General features: G+C 36.4%; 1 protein-coding gene across 12 annotated transcripts in view; it reads right to left on the bottom strand.

The window, feature by feature from the left end:
* Positions 1–25,909, bottom strand: part of CEP170 (centrosomal protein 170) — a 127,136-nt gene that overhangs the window by 12,982 nt on the left and 88,245 nt on the right. For 4 of the 12 annotated variants that reach the window (XM_089529814.1, XM_089529821.1, XM_089529825.1 and 1 more), the window contains 8 exons: positions 21,309–21,435; positions 18,791–20,626; positions 15,848–15,898; positions 13,938–14,172; positions 9,399–9,576; positions 5,841–6,008; positions 4,987–5,075; positions 1,299–1,392 (listed from right to left, as the gene is read on the bottom strand). In XM_089529814.1, the coding sequence (XP_089385940.1) occupies positions 1,299–1,392; positions 4,987–5,075; positions 5,841–6,008; positions 9,399–9,576; positions 13,938–14,172; positions 15,848–15,898; positions 18,791–20,626; positions 21,309–21,435 (2,778 nt within the window). Of the gene's footprint in view, positions 1–1,298; positions 1,393–4,986; positions 5,076–5,840; positions 6,009–9,398; positions 9,577–13,937; positions 14,173–15,847; positions 15,899–18,790; positions 20,627–21,308; positions 21,436–25,909 lie in introns of those variants that run through there. The other 8 variants (XM_089529817.1, XM_089529823.1, XM_089529816.1 and 5 more) reach the window with 7 other exon arrangements.

Raw genomic sequence — 25,909 nt, 5'->3', positions numbered from 1 at the left:
AGAAGAAAACCATGTATGCTCATGCCCCCTTGTAAACAATGGGGTGTGTTCACACAGTGCAGCACATGCACCATTCATTTAATTGTAGCGCGGCTTCAGCTGACTCTATAATGCATATGTTCAATTTATTAGTAAAATTATGTATTTATATGGCCATCCCTAGATACTGTTTAAGTACACACACACACACACACACACACACACACACACACCCTTGATAGTGAGGGGTTTTTTTACAGAGGGTTTCCAAGCCCTGCCCAAGCCTCTCCCTTTTTATCCTTGCCCTCTGTCCAGCTAGATTTTTTTGGCAGCATTGGCATTGAGGAGATGGCAAAAGAGGACTGGTGAAAACAGACTACGGGTATCAGGTTGCAGCAGCATGCCCATAGTAAAAAATGCAATAATCAAAGCTTGAATTGGGAAAGAATAAGATTCTAATTTAATAAAATCTGCTAAAGTCATTTATGTGCCTAATTACTGCAGGTAAGATAAAGTTGAGCTATCTCCAGAAACAAATTAGAGAGAGATAAACCCGCCTCACCAGCTACTGCCAGTATGGTTTTTTTTTTTTTTTGGGGGGGGGGGGGCACTGATCTAGAAGTCTAGTTACCAAAGTGAAAATTCAAAGAAAAGTGGAATCTCATGAAAGGAAAGGTCATCTGTGAATACATTTTGGAAGAAGCTTTCATGTAGTGTTTAGAAGGCTGGAAGCATTTTGCTTATTTATGCAAAGTTTACCAGATTTGACTGTTTCATTTCACATGTGTATATTATTAGTTCCAAATAAAAAGTTTGTTCAGGCATGCTGAGCTGCTGCTCTTTTTTGTAGTGTAACAACCTATCCCTATCCTTTCCATGGTATTTGTGCCTCTAGTACCACATATTCTGTTAAATAAGTACAGTGGACCCTTGTTATACATTGGGGTTTGATTCCAAGATCCTCCATGTATAACAAAATTTGTGTATGATCAAGTCCCTTATAAAAAATGGAAAATCAAGGTTTGATATTTGAAATTTATACTTTTTTTGAACATTTTCAAATCGTGTATGCTTGAATTTGTGTATAAAAAAATCTGTGTATAAGAAGGGCCAACTGAATTGGGCAAGAAAGTATCTATTTTGTTAACTGAGGGATATCTGTACTTTTTGAATTGTCATTAAAAAATCTTTTGATGAAAAGATATTTTTAGATATAAAGTATTCAAAATCTACTTTCTTAAATCCTAAACAAATCCTGAGGAGCCCATTCCTTTTTCAACAATATCTATCTAAGAGTAAAAGATATTATATCAACATACCATGCTTGATGTCTTTACAATTGGGATGTCACTCTCAGCTCGCAGTTTCTTTTCAATGTCTTCCCAGTTCCGGTCTTTATCCTTAAATAATATTCTGTACACAATGACAACAGATTAATTATATGGGCCTTACTGTAGAAACATACATACTTCCATAAACCAATGAAAATAAACCAGGCCACTTTCACTGAGGTGGTTTCAAATTTTCTTGTAACTGATAAGAATGGGTATCTCAACCAATTTTTTGTATACAGATTTTATTTATTTATTTTGCAAAATGTTCCAAAATATTAAACATCTCATTACAGTTGGCCATTTGTTTTATGGAGTATCTTGACACATTGAAAAGTCCTAAGCAAAAAGTGTTCAATAATCATATTTGGGGACTTTTTGAGAAAATTTCAAATATATAAAAAACAAAACATTTTTTGCACAGAGCATAAGGTATTTTGTGCAAAGCACACTCTTTTCTTTGCAGAAAACACTTTATTTGCAGAAAACATTTCTGTATGGAAATTATAATTTCTGAACAAAATCTGAAAAAATAGCCCTGTGATAGGGAAATTATTTTTTAAAAGCTCAAAAATTCTTTTTGTCCAGCTAAGAGAAAACACCTGAATTCCTTATTTTTTGTTCCTGTGAGAATGAAATAAATGAAGATTTATAACCCTACTATCTCTCTCTCTCTCTCTCAAAATTATCTTATTCCAGTTTTAGAATGGAATTTTCAGTGTCTTTTTCCCCCTTTGAAGCATTAATCTAGGGCTTCTCAACCCAATAGGACTTCTGAAGTGGTGTACAATGGATAAAAAACAAACAAAAACATTTAAAACAGACTAAAACAACAATTCATGAATAGTTTAAAAACCTCAACAACTCCCTGTGAGAAAAAAAAAACTCAACAATTTACCCTATATAGTTGCCTCTTGAAAACACACACAGAGGAAGGCAGATCTAGAAATTCAAAATTCTTTCCTAACTTGACATTTTCCACATCCTTTGGAAACTGAAGAATGGAAATATTGGCAAAGTAAAAGAAGAATTTCTGTTTTGAACCTTGGTGCAACTGAAAAAAGAGAATATGGAGCTGGATTTTATAATTATTAGTATTATTTTTACATAGTGCTTTCAAGCTACATGGCATCTTGTATATAGTAGACAAAAGAGAGAATTCCATTCTAAAACCTGAGGAGGAGAATTTTTAAGACAGACAGAAAAAAGTAGAAAGTAAAGATCAAACCAGAATAGAGATTTTGGTATATGAAGATGAAAAAGATTAAGGGCATGGGTGTGGATCCAATTTGGTTATTTACAAATTTGGATTAATTTATATAATTGTATGCTTATTGATACTGAGATGAAGAATAAAATCAGGAAATCAGGGAGGTATCAAAAACATGTCCTTCACTATCTTCATTCTGACTGAATAAATGCAGGTTCTGGTCATAATGAAGAGATAACATTTCTAGACATCCCAAATTACTGTACCTAGAACAATTAATCATAGACAATTGACCTGAGGGCCAGTGGTCCTGGACTTAATGCTTCTGTGGGATATGAGTGTGGCTGAACTAATTAGAAACAATGATTACAGAAATATAAAATTTAATTTATAAGTAAGAGGAAAATGAAAGGGAGCTCTGAAAAAGTTCTAATTGGCTTCAAAAGACAAAAGCTTGTATAAAATGGGGGAACTGGTTAAAAAGTTGTATGAAAACTCAAAAGGATTAAAATAAAATGTGTGTGGGCTGTTTAAGACTACAGTGAGAGAGGTTCAGCTAGAATGTATACTACAAATCAGGAAAAGGTAATTTGAAGTTCCTGTCATTACAGCATGGTTTTCAAACAGTTTGAGGAAAGTAACAGATTTCAGTGTGAAGTGAGGTCACCGGGACTGAGACTCTCTGTAAGGGTCTGATTAACATGATAAGTCCCAAGATGCTCATGGGTCCAAATGGGTTCCCAATAGCTCCTTGGGAGCTGCGCAGAGCAGGCAATCCTAAAAATCAGGATACCAAGCTGAAAGCAGGCAGTACTTAAGACAATATGCTCAAAGTTTTTGACTTTTGAGTAAGTTTAGCCATAAAGTAAATGACCTTAAACTAAATCACTCTTTCTCAGTCCTAAATCTGAACACAGGAATTTTGGTATTACCCTATCTCTCTGGATTGCAAAATCAACTAAGACATTGCACTTTGGAAAAGAGATGCACCATTTTAATTCAAGTACGTTATAGGGCAGTTTGAGAATAAGCAGGAGGAAATAGATATGATCAGAGGAATCGGCAAATATTAATGCAGAAATGTAGCTAGGGAGAGCTGAGAAAAATCTCAAGAATAAGAGAACCACCCAAGACCAGATGAAAGGAGGAGGCAAATCTTTGATTATAGAACAAGCCTGGTAGAAAAACAGATATAAGAAGTATTTTATTTCCAAATACAGTGGACCCTTGTTATATGCTGGGGTTTGATTCCAAGATCCCCCGTGGATAACAAAATCTGTGTATGCTTAAGTCCTGTTAAATATAATGACATAGCAAAATGGTATCCCTTATAAAAAATGGAAAATCAAGGTTTGATATTTGAAATTTATACTTTTTTTGAACATTTTCAAACCGTGGATGCCTGAATCCATGTATAAAAAAATCAGTGTATAAGAAAGGCCAACTGTAGAACCAAGTTGAAGATTAAAATAAACAACTATCACATAACCTGAGAAATGAATAGGAATAAAAAGAAGTAAGGGAGGAAGAGGGGAAAAAAGAAAGAATGTAGCAGCACTTTTAAGACTAACTGATTTTTATTTTAGCAATATCCACCTCTACCTCTTCTTTATGCTGCAAGAGACTAGTGTAGCTACTTTTTTTTTTAAAGTACAACTATGTTATTAATAGAAGAGGAAGTTATTAAATTCACACTGTGAAGTGACAAGTCTAATTAAAACACAGGTGTTAGCAAAGCAGGAGAACTCTAAATTCTTTCCTTCATATTTTTCTTGATTACCAGTACATTATAATCCCCGTTTAGTCTAATAGGAATAGAAAAAAAATTGTTTACTACTTTCTGAAAAATGCAACAGCATCTTGCTATGTATGTAACAAGGCATGCATATGCAACCACTCTGAACTAGTTCTGATTAAGATAACAGTTCTGTGCATGTGGAAGGAGAAAAAAAATCAGCTGCCCACTCAAATGCATCTACTGTTTCTACTCTGCTTTTGAATACTCTAAATAAGGCTTAGGTAGAAAAAAGTGTATGTGTTGGCTCAGACTATGTCATTTGCAAATCAATTATGTAATTTGGGGTTTTAATATTGGATTTTTGTGTCTTGTGCTTGTTGTGCCTATGCAAATTAGATATCCATGCATAGAACTTAGAATACTTGATGAAATCACCAAAAAAGTTTTTTTAAAAATACTTCTGCAAGAAATTCAAGATAATGAATTGTGGGTTTTCATAATTTACCACTAATGTTAAGGAACTGTTTTCCCCACTGGACATCATAATATGCTATGCTGAAGTATGCAAGTTAGTTTTCTAAAGATAAGCAGGATCAATCTATTTCTATCAAACAATGAACATAGCCCACCTATTTTAGTGGGACATGGGCAGCAGTCAAAGCAAAAGCTATTTTTTTTTTCATAACAACTTTTGCCAGAGTATTATTTTGATAAAAAGCACAGCTTACCTAATTTTACCAGCTGTTTTATCTATAGATTGTCTAATCTTCCGGGAAAACTGGAAGACTGAGGATAACAGCAAGGTATCTCCCATAACCTGAAAATTTTGAAAAGACAACTCTTCACTGAATTAATACTGTTTCTAAGTTATCTACTAAAAAATAAGATTGTATATTGTGGCTTTTTAATCCTGCACAATTCTTCTCAAGTGTGTTTTTATTTTACTTTACAAGTATACTTTAGTTAATCGTCAGAACCAGAGATTTTGATCTCTGTGTCATAAGACTCATGCATGCTGGGTATGAATATTATATTGAATCGGATAGCATTAAGTTAGAGAAGTACTCTTTAAAAGCTTTGCCACAATATTATAGGCATATTCATAACAGATAAACAGAAATTTACTCCAGGATAGCTATAATCAGATTGTTGGTATCTGCAACATTAGTTTATGAAATATATATATATTATGTTACACAGTAAATATAAATTGGAGAATTATGTTAATATAAAGGGGAGAATTATGTTTGTCACCTTAACTCACTGAGGGAAATAAGGTCTGTAACTATGATTAATAAATAACAATAAATAAACAGTAAGAATTTGCAATCTTCCTAGAATGATCACAGTCTTCTATTCTTCCCCTTTCCCTTTACTCCTCTCTAAAGAACCAGAAGATAACAATAACAACCCAGATTTTCCCACCAAACAGTGATTCTAGCTTAATAGTAGCAGACAAATGATTTCAAAACAATTAGTAATTGTAGGCTTCAAGATGAATTCACAGCCTATGCATCTCCAAGTCTATTGGTTCTCTGGGACATTTCATTCAAGTATTTATGTAAACATGATGGATATTTACTTCATCCCTACTCCATGTTCGACGGCGTGTAATTGTGGGGGGTTCAGGTACATCTGCAGCCTGTGGTTTGGATTCATTAGGACGGGAGTTTCCATCTGGTGTTTTAACATTTACTACTGGTGGAATCTTCCTGAAGTTTAAGCTTTCATCAAATACACGGTCAACTAGCTGAAAAAATACAGACACACATAATATAATTAATGACAAAGCTTCACATTATAGAAGCAAGTAGAGAAATGCAGTATGAGGTCCATCTAGTGAGATATTCTCTTTCATAGAAGGTATATAAAATGGAGTATACCATTTCCTCATAAAATAAAATATTTTATTAAATTTCATCAAAATGTCACTATTTTAACTTGAAGAAATAGATATTTGATTTTAAAAGGTAGTACATCTAATACTGGTTATGTATTCTATAGTGTATGTTACTGAAGAATAGGACAGAAATGGGACACACATTACTTAGTAAACAAAGATATAAGTCAGTGTTACCTAACTCAGAGAAAATGCATATTTACACTAGCAGAGGCTTAGAAGCATAGCTGGGAAATAATAAAAAGGGAGCAATATGAACACAGCAAAAAAAAAAAAAAAAAAAAAAAAAAAAAAAAAAAAAAACCAAAATATCACATTGCAAATACTATGCTATGTGTCTTTTTCAAATGGTTATACCCAATTACTCACAAAAATGTACACAAAACATAATGTAGAAAACCAAACAACATCTACAAGAGGTTAAAACACATCAACAGTGATGACACAATGAATGAAGAGAAAATATTCAGGGTTGGCATAATACCTAGCATAATAAAGTTCTTTTTACTATATAAAGTTGTGAGTTGTAGAGCTCCTACTACTCATCAACTTCTTGATGAAAAAGAATCAATACTATTAGTCCCCATATTAACATAAATTCAAAAGGAAATAATAACATATGCATTTCAAAAGTTACATTCTGGACAATTTGTAAAGAAGTGGGTAGGAAAATATTTCCATGAGGAGGAGGAGAAGCAGAGGGATAAATACTACTACTATTATTACTCTTACAGACCATTTGTTTCACTACATTTGACAGTCTTCCAGCTTAGTCACTGGCATAGAACTGCTCACATGACAAATCTGATTTAAGCAGTGTAATAGCTAATAAAAAATACAAGGGCCAATTATTTGATTGAACACTTTAAGGCCTGATAATGGGAAACAATCACAAGACTAAATTTTGCTTCTCTAATCTTTGTTCCAGTTCCAGAGCTATTTACAAAAGAACCATATATGTAAGCCAAAGAGAAATATGGATTTTATCTGTTGGTTGTCACTGGTTTTAAACTGTGCAGAGAGCTTTCATGGATAAAGTTCTCCACCAGACAGTAAGCTTCTGCACATGGAGTGCAACATGAACAGGGATGGATGGGATGGAGTTAATATGTTCATGTCCACCCCACCACTTTCTCACATGTAGATGTTACAAATATAAGGAATAACTGTGAAGGCTTATTATTGTATCAGAATCTGGATTTTAAAAACTGTTTCTAGTAAGAATAGCCTACTTCTATGAACTGCAAAATATAGGCTAGAATTCTATGAACCAGCACTTCTATAGTCACAGCCCATTCTGTGGTGAAACTGCCCTTATATTTTTTTTTATTAGATATTACACTGCTTAAATCAGAATAGTCATATGAGCAGTTCTATGCCAGTGACTAAGCTGGAAGACTGTCAAATGTAGTCAAACAAATGATTTGTATTAGTAGTAGTAATAGTAGTAGTAGTATTTATCCCTCTGCTCCTCCTCATGGAAATATTTTCCTACCCAATTCTTTACAAACTGTCCAATTCATTTTGACAGTGAGATCTGCAGTTCTCCCCCTTCCTTCCTAGACAGAGTGGTAGTGAAGCAAAAGTGCACTCAGAAAGTTTTGGCTGGTAACAAGATGGAGGACATTTTGCTGATTCCTCTACAACAGCGGTTCTCAACCTGTGGGTCGCGACACAACCTTTTCATGGGGGTCGCCTAAGACCATTAGAAAACACATAGTTATGAAGTAGCACCAAAAATAATTTTATGGTTGGGGGGTCACCACAACATGAAAAACTGTATTAAAGGGTCACAGCATGAGGAAGGTTGATAACCACTGCTCTACAGGTTGTAGGATACCTCTTCTCCTCCACTATTCTGGAGGATATCTAATCTCCCATAATATATTTTCAGAGCTAGAATTCTAAAATTCACTGCTGTAGTTATGAAGGAAGCGAGATGAAAGATGGACTGGAGTCATGATATAACTTTTCTTTCTGCATTTTTAATTGCTCCCACTTTATATGCAATTTATTAAGTTTTGATCAGCAAATGAGGATTTCTGTTTTCTAAAAACGTTTTCAAAACTGTAGAGAGATCTTGTAGCGCCTTTGAGAGTAACTGAAAGAAAAAAGCTGGCAGCATGAGCTTTTGCAGACTAAAGTTTACTTCCTCAGCTGCATTTGGTCCAAATGCATACTGATTCTACAGACTAATACAGCTATATCTTTGAATTGTTCTAAAGCTGTAAATTCCAAAGCCAAATTTCATGTTAATCTGTTTTTTTTCCCAACTGTTCTTTAACTTGTTGAAAAGTGAAACATAATTTCTGCATGTGAGAATTCCAGGTACAGAACTGCAACAACATTCACACACAGAAATATTAATGTGTCCCAACTAGAAAATTCATGCTTTCTAGGTAGTGGATACTTGCCTTTACAATTCCGTTAAATATTAACTGAGCCAATTATATATATATATATATATATATATATATATATATATATATATCCACCCTATTATTCAAATTACTAAACACCCCAGTATCTTTTTAATAGTATGGTACTTCAAATTTCCTCTGCAAAAGTGTGCTTCACTATTGGCCTGCTCCTAAGCTAGTTTTTCCAAGGAAACTGCCAACCCTGAAAACAAATCAAATAGTTAAAACGACAAACACCAATATAAGGAATTGATTTTATGCATTTTTAAGTACACTTACTGGAGTTTGCAATAGTGACTTGAGCATGCAAGGTTGCATATAGAAACAAAGAATATCAGAAAAGGCAAAACAAACTACAGTATGAAGTTGTTAATTTAGATTCATTGTTTAATATTTTAGAGAAGGGAAGCTAACATAGAATCAGTGAGTAAATTATTTCAGACAAAAGATTAATAATGCCCAGGGGCATCTAAGACCACTAAAATTCAATAAAATTTATCTCACAGATAATATCTATGTATAAACATGTTTGTAATTATTTCTTCTTCACTGAGAAGCACTTAAATACTACTCACTTGCATCTGAGGCTATGATAAAAACAAGCATAAGAACTTAACGTTCAATTTTTTTAAAAAAATGACAATGTGTTTATAGTATGACCGTTCTTGTCTTCATTAATTGCTGGAATGAATGGTCAACAATAAATAACCTAACCTTAAAATTAAAAGAACAGAATGCTGAAATTCATGCATGTAAGAGTTGGAGTATTTAAAAACAATGACAAAAGGACAAAGTAAAAGAAATAAAGAAAAAGAAGAACCTTATGCATTTCTCCATGAAGATCTCCTACCTCTTCTCTAGTGTCTATGGCAGAGCCAGGGGTGGTGGCAGCAGTGCTTACTGTGGTACTAGGAGCAGTGCCTGATGAAGTCACTGAATCTATCTCGCCTGCTACATCATTGATTTCCCGTGCGATGAGAGCGAGGTCTTGACTGATCCTGTTAATGATTAATATAACATTATAGCCTAGGTGTAACTTATCTCAACCAATCAACTTCATAGCTCAAATTGTGTCTCGTTACGATCTGGAACATGTTGTTGAAGTTTACAGGATTTCTTCTCATACAACAGCAGACATTATAGTAAAATAATTTCTTGTACCTCTAGTAGATACAACAGTATCAGTAAACAATGCTCTCTCATTTTTCTGCTATAAATGTGTAAATATATCTCCTTGCTTTTAATAGCTGAAATCCATGGTTGTGCCTCTTAACACAAGAAGATGTCTTATTTAGTTCAGTCACAGAATGTGAGTGTTTTCTAGCCTTGTCATTAAGTAGGGATTTAATTGCTGAAGAATTAAGTCAGCTATTTTGACTTTGCCTGTAAAGAACAGGTAAAATCCAAAATAGGTTGAGTATCTCTTATTCAAAATGCTTGGGACCAGAAGTATTTTGGCTTTTTTTTTATTTTGGAATAATTGTACTTGCATACATGTACATAATGAGATATCATGTAGATGGGATCCAAATATAAACACAAAATTCATTTATGTTTCATATAAACCATATACAGATAGCCTGATGGTAATTTTATACAATATTTTAAAATAATTTTGCGCATAACAAAATTTGTGGACACTCAACCAAAGGTGTCACTATCTCATCCACCCATGAAAAATGTTTTGATTTTTGGAATATTTCAGATTTCAGAGTTCTGGTTAAGGGATACTCAACCTGTATTGTGCAAACAGATTTCTCCTCGTGCAATATAACTTTCCTCTCCTCTCCCCAAAGCCTTCTTCCATCTGCTCTTTGGTGCAGATTTTGAAGAAGTGTGGGGAGCTGCAAGAAGGAGAGGGAAATACACATTTTCAAATTTAATGCTGAAATATGTTCTATCAACATGAAGGGCTAGCAGCATATAAACCATGGAATGTACGCTTATGAATATATACCAGCATGATCCTTCCTTACTACTGCTGTACTTCAATGACTCCATAGGTTCCTCTGCTTCCAATGCCTACAATACATTTGCTCACCCCCACACTTGGTCTCTCTTTCTATTCCTCAATCTCTTTCTATCTGTGTCTCTCTCTATATATATATATTAGGGACAGTGCCAAGTGGGAATGGCACCATGATCTTCCTCTTTCCATCTTTCACAGAAATCCTGACTAGAGGCTTAAAACAGATTCAGCTATCAAACCAGCAAGGAGAGGAAACCAAAACGTCTTTTCACAGTCAGGATTTTTGTGAAAGTTGGGGGGGAAGTTATGTTGTGGATGTCTGACAGCTGATGATCTAGTTTGTGTTTTCCCTTCAATTCCCTCCGCCCTGGTCTTTCACGGAAATCCTGACAAGAGACTGTGAAAAGAATTTTTTCTCCCCATCCCCAAGTTGGTTTCACAGCTAGAACATCTTTTCACAGTCTTTCCTCGTGATTGGGGCTTGGAGGAAGCTGTGGCAAAAACAGAAACCAAATCATTAGCTGCCAAAATCCACAGATTTCTCTCTGCAACTTTCTTTTGGAACTCTCCCCCTCTCCTTCACAGAAATCCTGGCCAAAGACTGCAGCTCGTAAATGATAGCTGTAACTTTCTGGCAATTTCCAACCTCCCCCCGCCCAGCTGAGTTGACAGCTGTAGCATCTTTTTACAGCTGATGATTTCTGCACACCTTTGGGGACAGGAGGGAAAGGAGTGTTAAAACTGTACCCAGTACATGGCAACTGGAAAAGCTGGGCACTTTTCAATGAAAGCTATGCAGCTTTGGGCTGGGAAGGGGCAGCAGAGTCCCAGCAAAGCTGCCAGAACTTTATTGGTTTCCTCCCACCCCATACACATTCCTTGAGGGATTGTGAGCTCTGATTTAGATCCCATTTTGGAAACTGGTGAATTCTCATCCCATCGCTAGTGCATAGTTCTAAAAGAAGAATACTTTGAAACCCATGCAGGCCTAATTTTAACATTTTAGTGAATATGGCTTTAACCACAGATTTGCTCTCTTTTTCCTTCCTACAAACACCAAAACCCTTCCCCCCCCCCCCCAAGGCTGTGAGGTTATCAGGAATCATGTCAGCTCTTGCATGAGAGGGAAAGCAGATTTTAGCAACCTATGTATGATGAGAGATAACTTCTGGTTATGAAAGAAGTCAGATGGATTCAAATATTATATTTCAACAGGAGTGCTTATTACAACATTTATCTTTATGGGTATACAGTAGTGTTCAGTGTTCTTTTCTGTTCTGTAACAGAGAACAGAATATCAGTACTTCCATTTAAACCATTATTTGTCATGCAGTAGCCTAGGGTGCTGATCCACCAGGGCTCCCTAAAAGTGTTTTTTAAACAGGTAAATAAATATTCTTGCACCTGATATATTCCACTTCTCAAAAAAATTTTAATAGTAGAGCAGATTCCTATTCTCATACTGCAGACACTGAATACATTTATCATCAACATTTCTCAAACTATGTCATATCAGTACTGTGTAGTGGTTAGAACCACATATCATCTGATCCGCAATGCTTCTCTTGGTGACAGCACCTGTACACATTTGAAGCTAGTGGCTTATAGAGAGGAAACCCGGAACAGAAACTGCAGAGAGATCAGCAAGAGCCAAGAAATTTGGCCAGACCACAGAGCCATGACCATATTACCATGACTGCATTTCAACCCATTAGACTCTTGTGCAATGTGAGACCAACGACAATGTTAGAGAGAGGGGGAAGTACCGCAGACACTGGCAGAGAGAAAAGAAGGTGGCAGAAAAACTGGGAAAGGATGCCACTGCTTAGTTCTTACCCTTTCCAATAAAACAAGGGCCAGTTTTTTTTTTTTTAGGGGGGGGGGATTATAGTATGGCAGCCTAGGCTCAAACCAGCACTTAGGCCTGAAGCATGCTGGATGCTCTTTGAACAGGCTTGATCCCTCCGTCTAAATTACCTCAGGCTATTCTGAAGGTAAAAATTGGGGATGCACTTTGCATCAAGCTCCTTAAAACAAAGAGCTGTAAATATAAATAGTAAGGACAAATGAATCACTACAAATTTCAGCTAAGCATTCTGAACAACATGGAATAGTATAACTGGAATCCTTTAAACAGAAAATTTTGGTTCGTTTTCACACAACATTACCACATTTTTTGTTAATATTCGCAAAAGTTTTTATTACATATGAATGTACATAAGAATGTACCTGCCCTCATTTGAGAATTAAATGAATTAGAAACATAAAAATAAACACACAACAATTGCAACCCCTATTTCACCTTGATTATTATGCAAGCCCATTTGTTTTTACGTGTAACTCTTTTCCAAGTGGAGTGGATGCAGGAGTGGGCTTCTGGCCAGTGCATTTCCTCTTGCATCTTTCCCTCAGCAGCATACAAATAGGAAGAATTTCCCAACTATTATTAATCCAGTGAGGAAAAGTAAAATCCTCCTTGTGATCTTATTTCATGTAGGAGAGAAGAAAAACGCAGTATGAAACTATGTATTTTGCCTGCACTATTCTGTGACTTAGTCGCAATTGGCGATAGTGATCACAGTAAAAAAAGAAGAAGCTCCAGAGCTGTATTCTGTTGCATGCAACCTCCATTCAATAAGTACAATTATGAGGAGTTCTTAACTGCTTCAACATGAACACACTCAATAGAAAAAGCTATTTTTACGGACAATAATTCCAACTTTTCTGCTGCTAATGAATTCTCTATTTAACCCAATCCTAACTCTGATGTCTCCTTTTACAATTGCCCCACATTTCTTATCTGGAATGGAAACTCTGTAGTCAGTGAATTTAGTATTTTGTCTAAAACAACAAATTCACTTGTTTCAAATAAACCATAATCAAGATTAAGCACAGTTTGACAGGTTTGGGGAATACAAGAGGCCACTATTAAATTTCTAAATTCTTGTACATAGCAGTATTAGAAGTATGAGACAAGTGTGGCAGCCTGAAGCTGTGGTGGTTTATTGCCACCGTAGCTCCAGGTTCAATCTCTGATTGTCAGGTAGGATAGGAAAAGTTCCTATCTGAAATTCTGCAATACGCTCTGGCAGTCATTGTCAACAATACAGTCAGGATGTCCAATGGTCTGATTCAGTATACTGCAGCATCCTGTTTTCCTATGACATTTGAACAGAGTCAGGCTGTAAAAGGAAAAGTACTGTCATATATTTCCCACCTAGTAAAGAAACTCATTAATGCTTTTGTGGCAGATCTATGAATATAATTTATTATTCAGAAGGAAACGCATGAGCTAGAAATCCACTCCTAAACACATGTTGGGGCTGTTCACTGACTTAACCAATAAGGTATTTGTTATTTATTATAAGTAGCCATTCCTTTAAAGCAAACCTTGCTATTTCTTCTCGATGTGCAGTCCAATCCCGAATATAGTCTTCCTGTTCCTTTATCCTATGCTTGAAGATATTGCTAGTTTGTGTTGGGGTTCCAGTGCTCTGCAGTCGAGTAGTTTTCAGGGCTGGAGAAGTACGTAGACGGGCATGTTTAGGAGAATTACGGTTTGATCCAAATTCATCTTCTGAGGTGGAAGCATAATCAGTAGGAAAGCGCCTCCATCTTGAATTTACTAAATTAGTTTAATTATTAAAAAAGAAATATTATTGAATCTATTGAAAGAAATAGTTATTAGTTTAGAAACATCATCACAGTTGCATAATTCCAAACCCAACATACCACATAAAAAGTGTTTTCTGACTATAGCTTTGAAAAGAAAGCCACTATAAATATGTTAAAATAATAGTTGCTAGTTTACAAAATGTGAAAAGGGACCCTTTGTACAATGATGAGTTAAGAAGGTAGGAACGCTACCAGTCTCCTAAAGAAATCATGATATATATCAGAGCCCAAGTCATTGTCCTTCATACAGTGAACCTGTACTTTTTCTGCAAATTTTTCCCATTGTCAAAAGAGCTTAAATCTACATTAGAGAAGTTTGAAGTTCAGTTTGGAAACTAACATAACATTCACTAATCAGTATAAGAGCAGATTGGATTTGTAATCACTTGGGGAAGAACAGTAGAATTCAATTCAGTATGCAAAATGCTTATTTTGAGTCAGAAATAGAGGGTTGCAGGAATGTGTTTTACTTTTCTGGGACATTTCAAATGTCATCCTGACTACTGAGAACATGAGCCCTTGGAAATCAGTCTGGGAGAAATGAAGATTCAGATGACAGCCATAACTGGCAAGTGTAATTCTGAATGTCAGTTATCTTGGACTATGATTAGTATTTGATGTACAGACAAAACAATATGAGATACCATTTATGCAGTCAACATTTGTAGCAAGGACTTTTAAAAATTAGACTGCAGATATGAACACCCAATCTATATCATGGCTTTAGGCCTTCCTCTCTCCTGCAGTCTCAATTTGGGGTGTGGGCTTTCACACCTGCATTGGGAAAACAACAAACCCTCTCATTGGAGCCAAAGTGTCCAAATCTAGATCAGAATCTCAGCAGGGGCCAACATTTAAAGCACTTCTATTCCTTATGCCAGAGTATTAGTCCATAAATCTAACCCACTCATCCAAACAACAAATTGTACAATTAGAATTAGTTTGGGCATTTTCAAACAATAGTAAAAGAATGTAGTATTGAAAACATACATGTCCTTTCTGCAGAGGATGATTTTGTACACTAATGATACTTAGAATATTTATAAATGCTTCTGTTCATATTTTGTTAACAATTTAAACTATGGAAAATTGTATATAATTATTGCATAAGAAACACCATAATAAATTATTTCTTGGGCAGCTTATGAACTTAGAATATAACTTTATTGCAGTCAAGACAGTCAAGGACTGAAAAACACATTTCACAATCAAATTTTCTTTGAATTCATATGCAGATTCCAATAAGCCTGGTTATAATTGGAAATTTTTAGGGTTTTGGTTCCCCCCCCCCCTTAGTTAAAAGCATATTTAATAGTTTAATAAGCAGAAAAAGCTTTTTCCCCCCTAAAAGCATGCAAAACCAGAATCACTGAGGGCTAAAGTAGTACCATGATTTGGGTTCAACTGCTTGCACTTTAATTTAAAGTCCAGGTTCCCACCACTCCATTCCAGTTTAAATATTAAGAATGATAAAAAAATCTTTTAAAAATTAGATTTTTATGAATTTTGAACTAATCTTGAAACCCAGCATTGTACAACTTGAGTATTTAAAGTAAAAAAATAAATAATAATCAATTATTTAGGAGTGAAATTTTAAATACAAAATATGATTTCTAGTACTCTACCACTGTAAGTTTCAAGAGCAGGATCTGGGTCTGGGAGAAGACGGTATGCCTCTGTGTATAAAATATTTGTTTATTGTGTTAATGAAGACATACAAATATAAAGCATTTCCTAAAAAGGTAATAATTAACTTAATTCCACCAATAAAATAAAAATGTGGAAAAAAGTCAAACATACATCCCAACTCACTGAGCTGACTAGAATTAAAATCATTTTGGAAATCCAAATACTGCATAAAGCTAAAACATACTGAACAAGGAGGCACAACCTTCATAATAAAATGTCAAAAACCTAAAACATTTATAAAACTCAAGGTATTTAAAATGCTTCACAGCTTTACATTGTTAGGGCAGAGCTTTAAAAATACCATAATGAAACATGGTTTTTTTTCAAAAAATCTAGCTTGATTTTCTTCCTTAAATTTTTTTGGTATAGTTATTCCATCAACAATTAAGTAAACAAGTTTAGTTTGCTACTATTGACTGCAAAATGAACCATGCATCCACAAGGTTTGGTGGTACCCCACTGAATCCCACCTTATACACAAACATTGTTTTAAACTTAGGTCCAATACAGACCAGCACTTTGTCCTGGCCTGTGGGCGGAGCCATGGCGCAGCATCCACATGTTGGATGCCATGACTCTGCCCCATTGCGCCATGATGTTGCGTGCCCTTCTAGATGGTGGTACAACTCCAGTGCAGCGCCAAAACAGTGCAGGGCGTCATCATGCTGCCACATCACAGCTATGACACCCCTTCCAGGAACCTAAAAAGAAGCCCCTTTTGCGGCTTCTTTTTGCTCCCTGCGGAGGCCACGGCATGCGGTTGCCGTGGCCCCAATCCAGGGCAAAAAGAGGCAGCATCCCCCCGCCCGTCTGTACAGCCCCTTAGTTCACAGATTTTGTAGTTCACATTAATTACTTAATATTGATTCCACAAGTTCACTTCAGTTCAGATGCAGAATGGGACTGTAGCACCCTGCTGCTGATCCTAATTCCAAGGTCACATGGCATAGCTAGGTATGCCCTGACATTCTCAATTTAGATATCAGTAACCACCACCAAGAAGAAAAATGCACAGATTTTTCTCTGCAAACCTGTATGGCGCCTGTGGATTGAAGAAAGAAGCAATAGTGGGCAATAGTGCAGAACTGCAGGTCTGTTCTATGATGCCATTTCATGAAATGCATACATAAAACAGGCTATGTGATTTGCTTAATCTCTTTTAACATTTTGAATGCATGATCAGAATATGAGAGTGGTTCCTCTACAAGTTATCCCTGACTTCAGAAAAAGGACCCCCTCCCCAAAATGAAAACAGTTTATCACTCTACTCCTAGATGTTTGGGAAATAGAAAATGAACAGTGAGTCACTGGCTGCTGCACCCATCACTCACAATGATGAGGAAAATGACATTTCATATGATTTTGAAGTTATTCCAATGTGTTTCTGCACAAATATTTAATCATTATCAATAAATATGAAGTATCATGTGTTTAGATACATAACAGTTAACCTAATACTCTTTATTTCTTACGTAAACCAACAGTTGTAATTCAACTCAACAGATGGCCACAAACCTCTCACAATTGTAGGAAACAAAAGAAAAGGCTGATTTTTGCAACTAAAAATCTAAACAGATGGCATAATTAATAAATAAATAAATTATGCCAGCTGTTGGATGAAATTATAAAGTGAACATTTTCTGATGACCTTGCCAACAGTGTCCTAAAGTTAGGGGCAAAAAAGCCCACTGCAACAGTTTTCAATGACTTCTAGAGCAATTTAGCAAAAAGAATGCTTAAAGTGAACTAGTAACAACAAATATTTGTAACACAATGGGATATGTGCAAAGATAATTAATAGGTTTTCTGTACTGCAGCCATTTAAAGAGACTGCAGGCTCCTTTTTTCCAATCTGACCACAACTCTCATATTGGGTCAGAAGCTGCTCTAAAGGTTTCCAAAGCCATGTAGGGTTTTTTCTTATCTGCATGAATTATTGGGCATGAGAGACCATGAATACCTAGTTCATGCACAACACATACATCACCAGCCTGAGTGTCCCACAAGATGACTGTTTAACATTATAATTCCCAGATGAAGAGAAAACCTATTTCTCTACCATGTCTTGTAACACAAGTCTACTAGGTTCTGTTTCAAATTCTTTTCATTTAATGCGAATTTGGTATGAAAATATATTCATTATTTCTAATGAACAGAAGGCATTAATACTGCTACAAAGAAAGTAAGTTCAATGGGAAGAATTTCAAGGTGATTATGCAGCATCATGATTATCTACAGTTTCTAAAGCACACTGAATAAGAACTGTTACATAAGCTCATAATCATTACACAATACTTATTAAGAATACACAATACTTATTAAGGCAGTGACATGCAAAATAGGAATGAGAAGGCTCTTACCCAAAGATGCTGGTTCCTCACTAGAAGGTTCTGAACATTCTGTGCAGGTGCACAGAAAATTCAGAGATAACAGAGAACTGAAGCTCACCCAAAAACTTAATGGGTGAGCAAGAACAGGGATAAAACCATGACATACTGTATAAGCATTAGTTTGGAAAACCTATTCTAAAAAAAAAAAAAAAACAAAAAAAAACTTATGTTGTGTTTTCTTTTCAAGCTGAGAACAAAATCATAATTACCTATAGAGTATACACAGAGTGTATGTGTATATGCATGTATGTATGTATATACATAGACATACACACACACATACACCCTCTAAATGCTTTAGTTAGAAAATTATCAATAAAGCGGTTCATTTTGCATTAAAATTAACAAGGTGACATTATATTACGTCATCATCTTGCTATATGATGAATGTTACCAAAAAACGTTCTGCTTAAGTTTTGTTATCAACGAAAATAGTATAGAAAGACCAAATTAATGAACTAAGAGATAATGTCAAAAAAACTGCCATACCTGAGGGAGCATTATGGGCTGATGACAAAGATTTGGATTTGGAATCGGACAACCGAGAAATGCTGTTCGCTCTAATTCTAGGAGAAACTTTAGTACTATCTCCTGGAGGTGTTAGCCTAATGCCACTTCTAATTACAGCATCTGGTGTTCGAGATGAAGCAGTGCTTCTAGTTATTGTTGCTTCAGAGTCACTTCGTGCAGATAAAGAACCAAGTCTATTTCTACGTGGCTGAGCAAGCAAGTCAATTCTTGAAATATTTCTCCTTCCTGATGGAGGCTTGGATGTAGAACTTGTAGTAGATACCTCAGAAGCTACTGATGCTTTGTCCGCATCTGCAAGTTCACTATCTGAAACTTCTCCAAGTCGTGCTCTACGTAACAGAGAAGTCCTTGTGGGGCGAGGCCTTGGAAGAGTAGTTGATTTACTGGATGGAACAGTTGATGCTGGGGAAGACTTTAACTTTGCTGATTTGATACCTTCTGTTTTGGAATGCAAGTGTTCATCTGCTGAGGTAAAAGGTGTCCTTCCATGTGACTTGCCAGAGCATGTTTCCTGGTCAGAAGATAAAATATCAGAAATGGCAGAATGGGGTACACTGGACGTTTGGTCATCGTCTGTTAAATCTACTGAAGGTTGTCTTATTTTTCCACTGCTCTGTACAATCTTACGTGCATCCCCTCTTGAACCAGTTTCTGAAGAACGGCTTTTCGTTTTCTTTTCAATTTTGTCTCTAGCACTTGTAGAAGATGATTTTAAAACATCCTTTGAAGGAGAACCAGTGGAACACCTATCTTTGTAGAGCGTGGTAAAGCTTTTGCGTTTCTGGGTTTGTTTTCTTTCACTGTCTCCAGTGACTAAACTAATTGTACTAGCAGTATCCACATCTGATTCAGGTGAGATGGAATTATCTCTATTATAACTGGGAGTTTCGGGTCCTTCATCTGTTTTGTTTTCTTCACGTAGCTTAGCTTCAAGAAAAGCCATTACAGCTTCAGTATCTTTTAATATAAGTGTTGTATCTAGACTGGAATCTGTTTCAACTGAATCACTTTTCTCACTTCTGTTGGTAGACATTAAAGATAACGATGCTGGAGCAGCTCCTGTTTGTTTATTAATATGAGGGATTAATTCTATGGGTATATTTGTGCTTGGTTTATCTATAGTAAAACTGCCTTGTCTCACTAATGGCTTTGATCCTTCTTTCTTTTCACCACTAAATCCTTTAGTAACTTGACATTTTGTTGTTTCCTCTGGTTTTCTTCTTTTCCCTTCACTTTGTACAGTCTTAGTTTCTGTTTTGCCAGCATTCCGTGCAGATGACTTTTCTTTATTATTTATTTTATGGGAAACAGAAAGCTCCTCCTTTCCTCTTTCAACTTGATTTGTAGTTTTTGCAGAAGACAATTTAGTGGAGACCCAATGTGTTGCCTCATTTTGTTCCTGCTGCTGAATTTTAGCTAAAGCTTGTTTCACAACTGATGTTTCCTTGCCATTTTCACCAGAAGGGAAGCAATTGTTAGATGGAAAAAATGTCTTGTCTGCTTTAGGAGAAAGACCATTCATTGCTACGCTTGCTTTAGTCAGGCTTTTATCAATAGTCTGTCCTATTTCTTTATGAGTATGTGTTGGAGTTTCCTTCTCCTGAAGTTCAGTGTCTTGTTTTTCACCTATCTCTGATCTTTGATGAGTTGTAACTTTTGTTCTTTGACCTTCTATGACATTTTCCTCCTTTGGCAGTTGTGGAAGTGTCCGCCTCTTTCGATCTCCTTGGCTGGTTAAAGAGGCAGCAGAACCTGTACTTCGAACTGATAGGCCAGATTCACTGATGTCAGTGTCTAAAAATCATACAAAATAGGAAGACCAAACACCCATTTAGCAATATCACTGAAATTCTGTCACAGATTATTTCAACACCAAACTAATTAATTATAAAGCTTATTTCCCCATTTTCTTTTTTCTGCCTAGATCTTTTTTCTGCCTAAAATTTACTAAAACTAATTCATTTGCAAAAAATGTAATAAAAGAAGAGCATTGATTTAATCCCACCTCAATCAGGTTCATTTAGGGTCCAAAACAAACTGTAGAAATAATCCAGTTTGAGACTGCTTTAACTGCCCTGGCTCAGTCCTAGCAAATTCTGGGAACTGTAATGTTTGTGAGACATTTAGGCTTCTCAGTCAGAGTGTTCTGGTGTCACAATAACCTACAATTCCCAGAATTCCCTAGCACTGAGCCAAGGTAGTTAAAGCAGTCTGAAACTGGATTATTTCTGCAGTATGTTTTAGACCTAGATTACACTGAAAATGAATGGGACATACATTCACAGTAACTAGATTTTCAACATGATTTCAATGGGACTTACATGAAACTAACTTAATTTAGGTAACACTACTCATGTAGAGACCTCTAACAGCAATTATTTTACTAGTTACTTAAGAAGGTCAACAACTAAACAAAACACAAATCACAGAAATCCATTCCCTGATGTTATAACAGAAGCAATAATCAGAAAAGTACCATGTTCTAGATTAGCAGGAGCAAATGTCTCCATTCGTACTTCACTTTCTTCATGTTTTGTATGATTAGCAGCCAGACTAGCCCACTGTGACACCCAGCGTTTGTTTCCTGATGCACCAGTGCTTTCCTAATAAGAAAGTTAAAGAATAAAAATTACACTTATATTGGTAATTATGGATTTTTACAATATAATTCAGTGCTCCACCTTGAACTGAATCCTATCCAAAGCCTCCACCATGGTTCATTCATGGACATGAACAATACATAAAAATCAAAAACCTGTTATAATAAACATCTTACATTGGCTTAAAACACAGCAGAGAATGATTCTGGTTGTTCTAAGGCATCAAAATGGCATCACACACAGGCAAAGAGCTAATGGGTTGAATTCCAGCCTGGCTCAATTGATTGACAACAATCCAAAAAATACAGTTGGAAGCAAAGGGAGCACAAGGTGGTTAGGAAAGGAAATTGACAAGGGTAAGAACGGCCACAACCAAGCGCACTTGGCCCTAAGTGATCTGCTTGAACAACAAGCACGGACTCTAATTCAGCCAGATGCCTGAAATTTCCAAGGAGCTGGCAACATTGTAGCTAGAACTGTCAACTGCACTGCCAAATCCCTTCATTATTTCACCCAATGGTGGCTATGCAAGTGCAAACAGGGTGCCTGCTAAGTGGCACCCTGGCATGTGCGGAATCAATATACATTACAAGATATTAAAGATATATATATATATATATATATATATATATATATATATAATATAAAGTTCTACAGCATTTTGATTCCCTACATCAGTCTTTCCCAACCTGTCTTCCAGAAATTTTCAACTCAAATGATCAGAGATGCATAATAAATGGTTAGGTTCAAAACATCTGGAAGGCAACAGGTTCAGAAGAGTGGCCTAAACAATAATATAATCTGTGTGGTTGTCCTGATTATGTCTCCCTCGAATTATGAAAGAATCTAAGCATATGACTAGGTTTCAACATAGCTTTAATACAATGTTTTTAAAGCACTTACAGTTTCAGCTTTACAGTTTCAGTAAGAAAATTTAGCAGTTGGTATTCACCTGTTTTGTGCAAGATAATCCAATGTAACTGTGTAGAGCACTGCAGCCACCTATAGCTGTTTGTACTATATTGATTTAAATATGAAAGATTCACCAGCAAAGACTAGAGAACCCAGCACCTGCTGTAGAGTGGTACCGATATTTGCCATTTTGTTATCAAAGATGTGTGAGTTCACTTTTCCTTCCATTCTATCATGGGTTATAGAATATTACTGACTTTCTCAAAGGAACTTGCTATGCCATTTGAACCAGTACCATATGGTCTGAACCATCCCTTCAGACTGTGATTTGGAAAATAACATCTGAATGCAATCACCATGTGTATAGAGAGGATTAAGCTTCAATTACTTTAGAAATAATTATTGAAATGGTCTTGATACTAATACACTACAATTACTATTAGTAGTAATGTCACAAAATTGAGAACCCACACATTATCTTTAAAAAATTATCAAACATTTCCAGCTATGCTATCAATACAGAATGCTGTTTACACCAGCAGTTATCCATAAGAAAAATGCTCACTCAAGGATCCCAAAGAATAATCCAATTGGAATGTGAATGACATTCAAATGCATCTTCCAAATCTTAAATAAAACCCAAATATGCTGTAAAACCTACTCAATTATTTAATGCAAAAAAGTAAAGTATTAGAAACAGACATTATCAAAGTAAAAGAACATAGGAAAAAAACACCCTACATGTGTTACCTTTCTGGCAAAGGAAAACTGGCAGAATCTTCTCTTAGGCTTATACAGAAGGGGAAAGGAAAGGAGTTCCTGCCAAACCTTCTGGAAGAATCTGAAACTGAGCTCTCTGCAGGTGCAGAACTAATATGTATGAATCAAAAAGACTACAACAACCTAATTCTTTTCTTATCCTATGATTCTCAACATTCCTACATTATGTGGAAAACACATTTGGCAGTGTCTAGGACATGAAGCCTATTACTATGTATGCTAGAGTCCACTTCTACTATTCTCCCCTAACCTTGTAAAATATGATATGGATGGAGGACACTGGGAGAAGTTAGAGTACTTTTATGAAGACAAACAAGATTACTTTTGAGTTGGGCCAAAACAGTCTTATAAGTACTTGGAGAGGTGTCACACTGAGGATGGAGCAAGCTTATTTTCTGTTGCTTCAGAGACTAGAACACAGAACAATGTATGCAAGCTCTGGGAACAGATTCCACCTCAACATTAGGAGGAACTTTTTGACAGTGGAACACACTCCCTCAGAGTGTGGTGGAGTCTCCTTCCTTGGAGGTCTTTAAACAGAGGCTGGATGACCATCTGTAGGGATGCTTGATTGTGATTTCCTGCATGGTGGGGGTTGGATTGGATGGCCCTTGTAGTCTCTTCTAAATCTACAATTCTATGATGCACAGATCTCTATTTCCAGAGTTCACTTGATCCTTAAACTCAAGTCATTTGAATTTGTTATGTGCCTATAATTAGTGATCTGGCCCTGAAAGGAATGTCAAGTTATATCGAATTAACTCTCCCCCCCCCCAAAAAAAGTAAAGAATATTAACCCTGTGATCACATTTGTGTTTGATCATTGCCCCTCCTACTGCTCTGGCTTTCTCAGGTGGGTCCCGAACCCTTTGCATAAAGAAACAAGGCTCACTAATTAGGATTACATACTGTTAACACTCTGCTTAGTATGCATGCTCCATTTCTACACTTTATGTATAGTCAGGCAACAGGAACTCTAACAACACTATCATAACAGGAGCAGAATGGAACATGGTAACCTAGAAGTAAACCATGCAGACTTCTACGCTTCAGTGTGGGACTCCAAATACTCTGTATCTTCTATCCATGTCTCCCAAACTATTCAAAGCAAATACTCATGGGCACAAAGATTCTTGCACTCTTTCCTGAAGTATATGTGAATGTATTCCATAGAAACAACTCTTTGTACTATACTAATAGTGGCAGTGTGTCTGTAAAAAGGATGTAAAGTATGTATACAGATTAGAGAAAGTATGACCTGTTACAGACTGCCAAAATAAAGCTGCTTCGGGTCTCTTTGGAGGTATGCTATTTAAATGATGCATGCATCCTAGGAATCTGGAAGCTGCACCAAAAGCTGCACTCCGGTGCTTAGGAATGGAGTGTGGCTTTGGTGCGACCTCCAGACTCTTAGGACCCATGCATCATTTAAATAGCATACCTCCACAGAGACCCGAAGCAGCTTTATTTTGGCAGTCTGTAACAGGCCTATGTATACAGATTACAGAAAGGGAGGAATGCTGATCACAAATCCTGAAATGTAGGCAAAATATTGCAAGTGAACACATCCTTTTTTTTTTGACTAGCACATTCCTCTGTTTACTGATATAGCTCACCATTTCCTAACAAAATGAAAACCAACACACATAGAGATGGATGTAATCACCTCACACCTGGTTACCGCCTGCTTTTTTTCTGCATGAAAAATCATAGTTGCTAGTGGACCTCCTTCCAAATAAGTAAGATTTGCCTAATTCAAGATACCTTTATATTCCCCACTGCCCCATTAAACAGTCCTCTGATCAGTTAGTGTTAGCCCATACGGCCCACCTGCCCAATGATGGGCTTGCCATCTCTGGATTTAAGCATCAAATAACTAGTTGCAAGTATGACATTATTTGTAAATAGTGACTCCTAACATCTAACGTTTAGGCATCACTTAACAACTGTGCCCTAGCCAGCCTGTTTTTCAAAGGTGTAAGAGTTGGGTTTTGCCACAAATCCAGGAGGGGATATTGTTTAGCTTGAAGAAGAAAAGATGGAGAGTTGATAACAGAGCCATTTTTAAACATCAGAAGGGATGCCATGTAGAACAGTGCTTCCTCAAGCCATTCAATGAATTGTATGGCAGGTTTCCTCTCAGTGTGCTAGGGACTCTTACCATACTTGTGGCCACTGGTTTCAACTGTTTTGGTTGGAAACTTGTGGCAACCCAGCAGCCCATGGCTCATAGGTTACAGGAAGGAAGCCATAGGGAGGAAGAACATGGCAAATGAGAGTATGACTCTCCATAAGAATTCCGCACTTTGAGATGAAACTTTCTAGTTCCCCCAAATTCTAGCATTTCAGTAACATACCACTTCAGCTGAGCATTGGGAAATACAGTTTTGGCATCCAAAGTAAAAAGGCAAGCCAAGTAAATAAAATATCATAGTTGAGAATCATGTAGCGTAGTGTTTTAGGTGCTGGACTACCTGTCAAATAGATATTTTGCGATGGTTACAGGAGGTCAGGTTTCTGCCCCTGTCTCATTAGCTGTTGGTGTCCCTCAGGGTTCTGTCTTGGGTCCTTTACTGTTCTCCCTTTATACCCTGTCCCTGGGAAATCTTATTAGCTCCTACGGCTTTCAATATCACCTGTACACTGATGACACCCAGCTGTACTTCTCTATCTGAGATTTCGCCAAGTGCTGAGCAGCGATTATCATCATGTCTTGCTGCTGTCTCTGTGGATGATTCACCAGCGCCTGAAGCTCAACACGGCCAAAACTGAGCTACTTTGTCTT

The sequence above is a fragment of the Sceloporus occidentalis genome, unplaced genomic scaffold, assembly GCF_023333645.1.
Source record: "Sceloporus occidentalis isolate IW3139 unplaced genomic scaffold, rSceOcc1.0.p SCAF_6, whole genome shotgun sequence".
In the NCBI taxonomy this organism is placed as follows: Eukaryota; Metazoa; Chordata; class Lepidosauria; order Squamata; family Phrynosomatidae; genus Sceloporus; species Sceloporus occidentalis.
The sequence above is the reverse complement of the archived record's forward strand: the minus strand, read 5'-3'. Positions and strand labels throughout refer to the sequence as shown.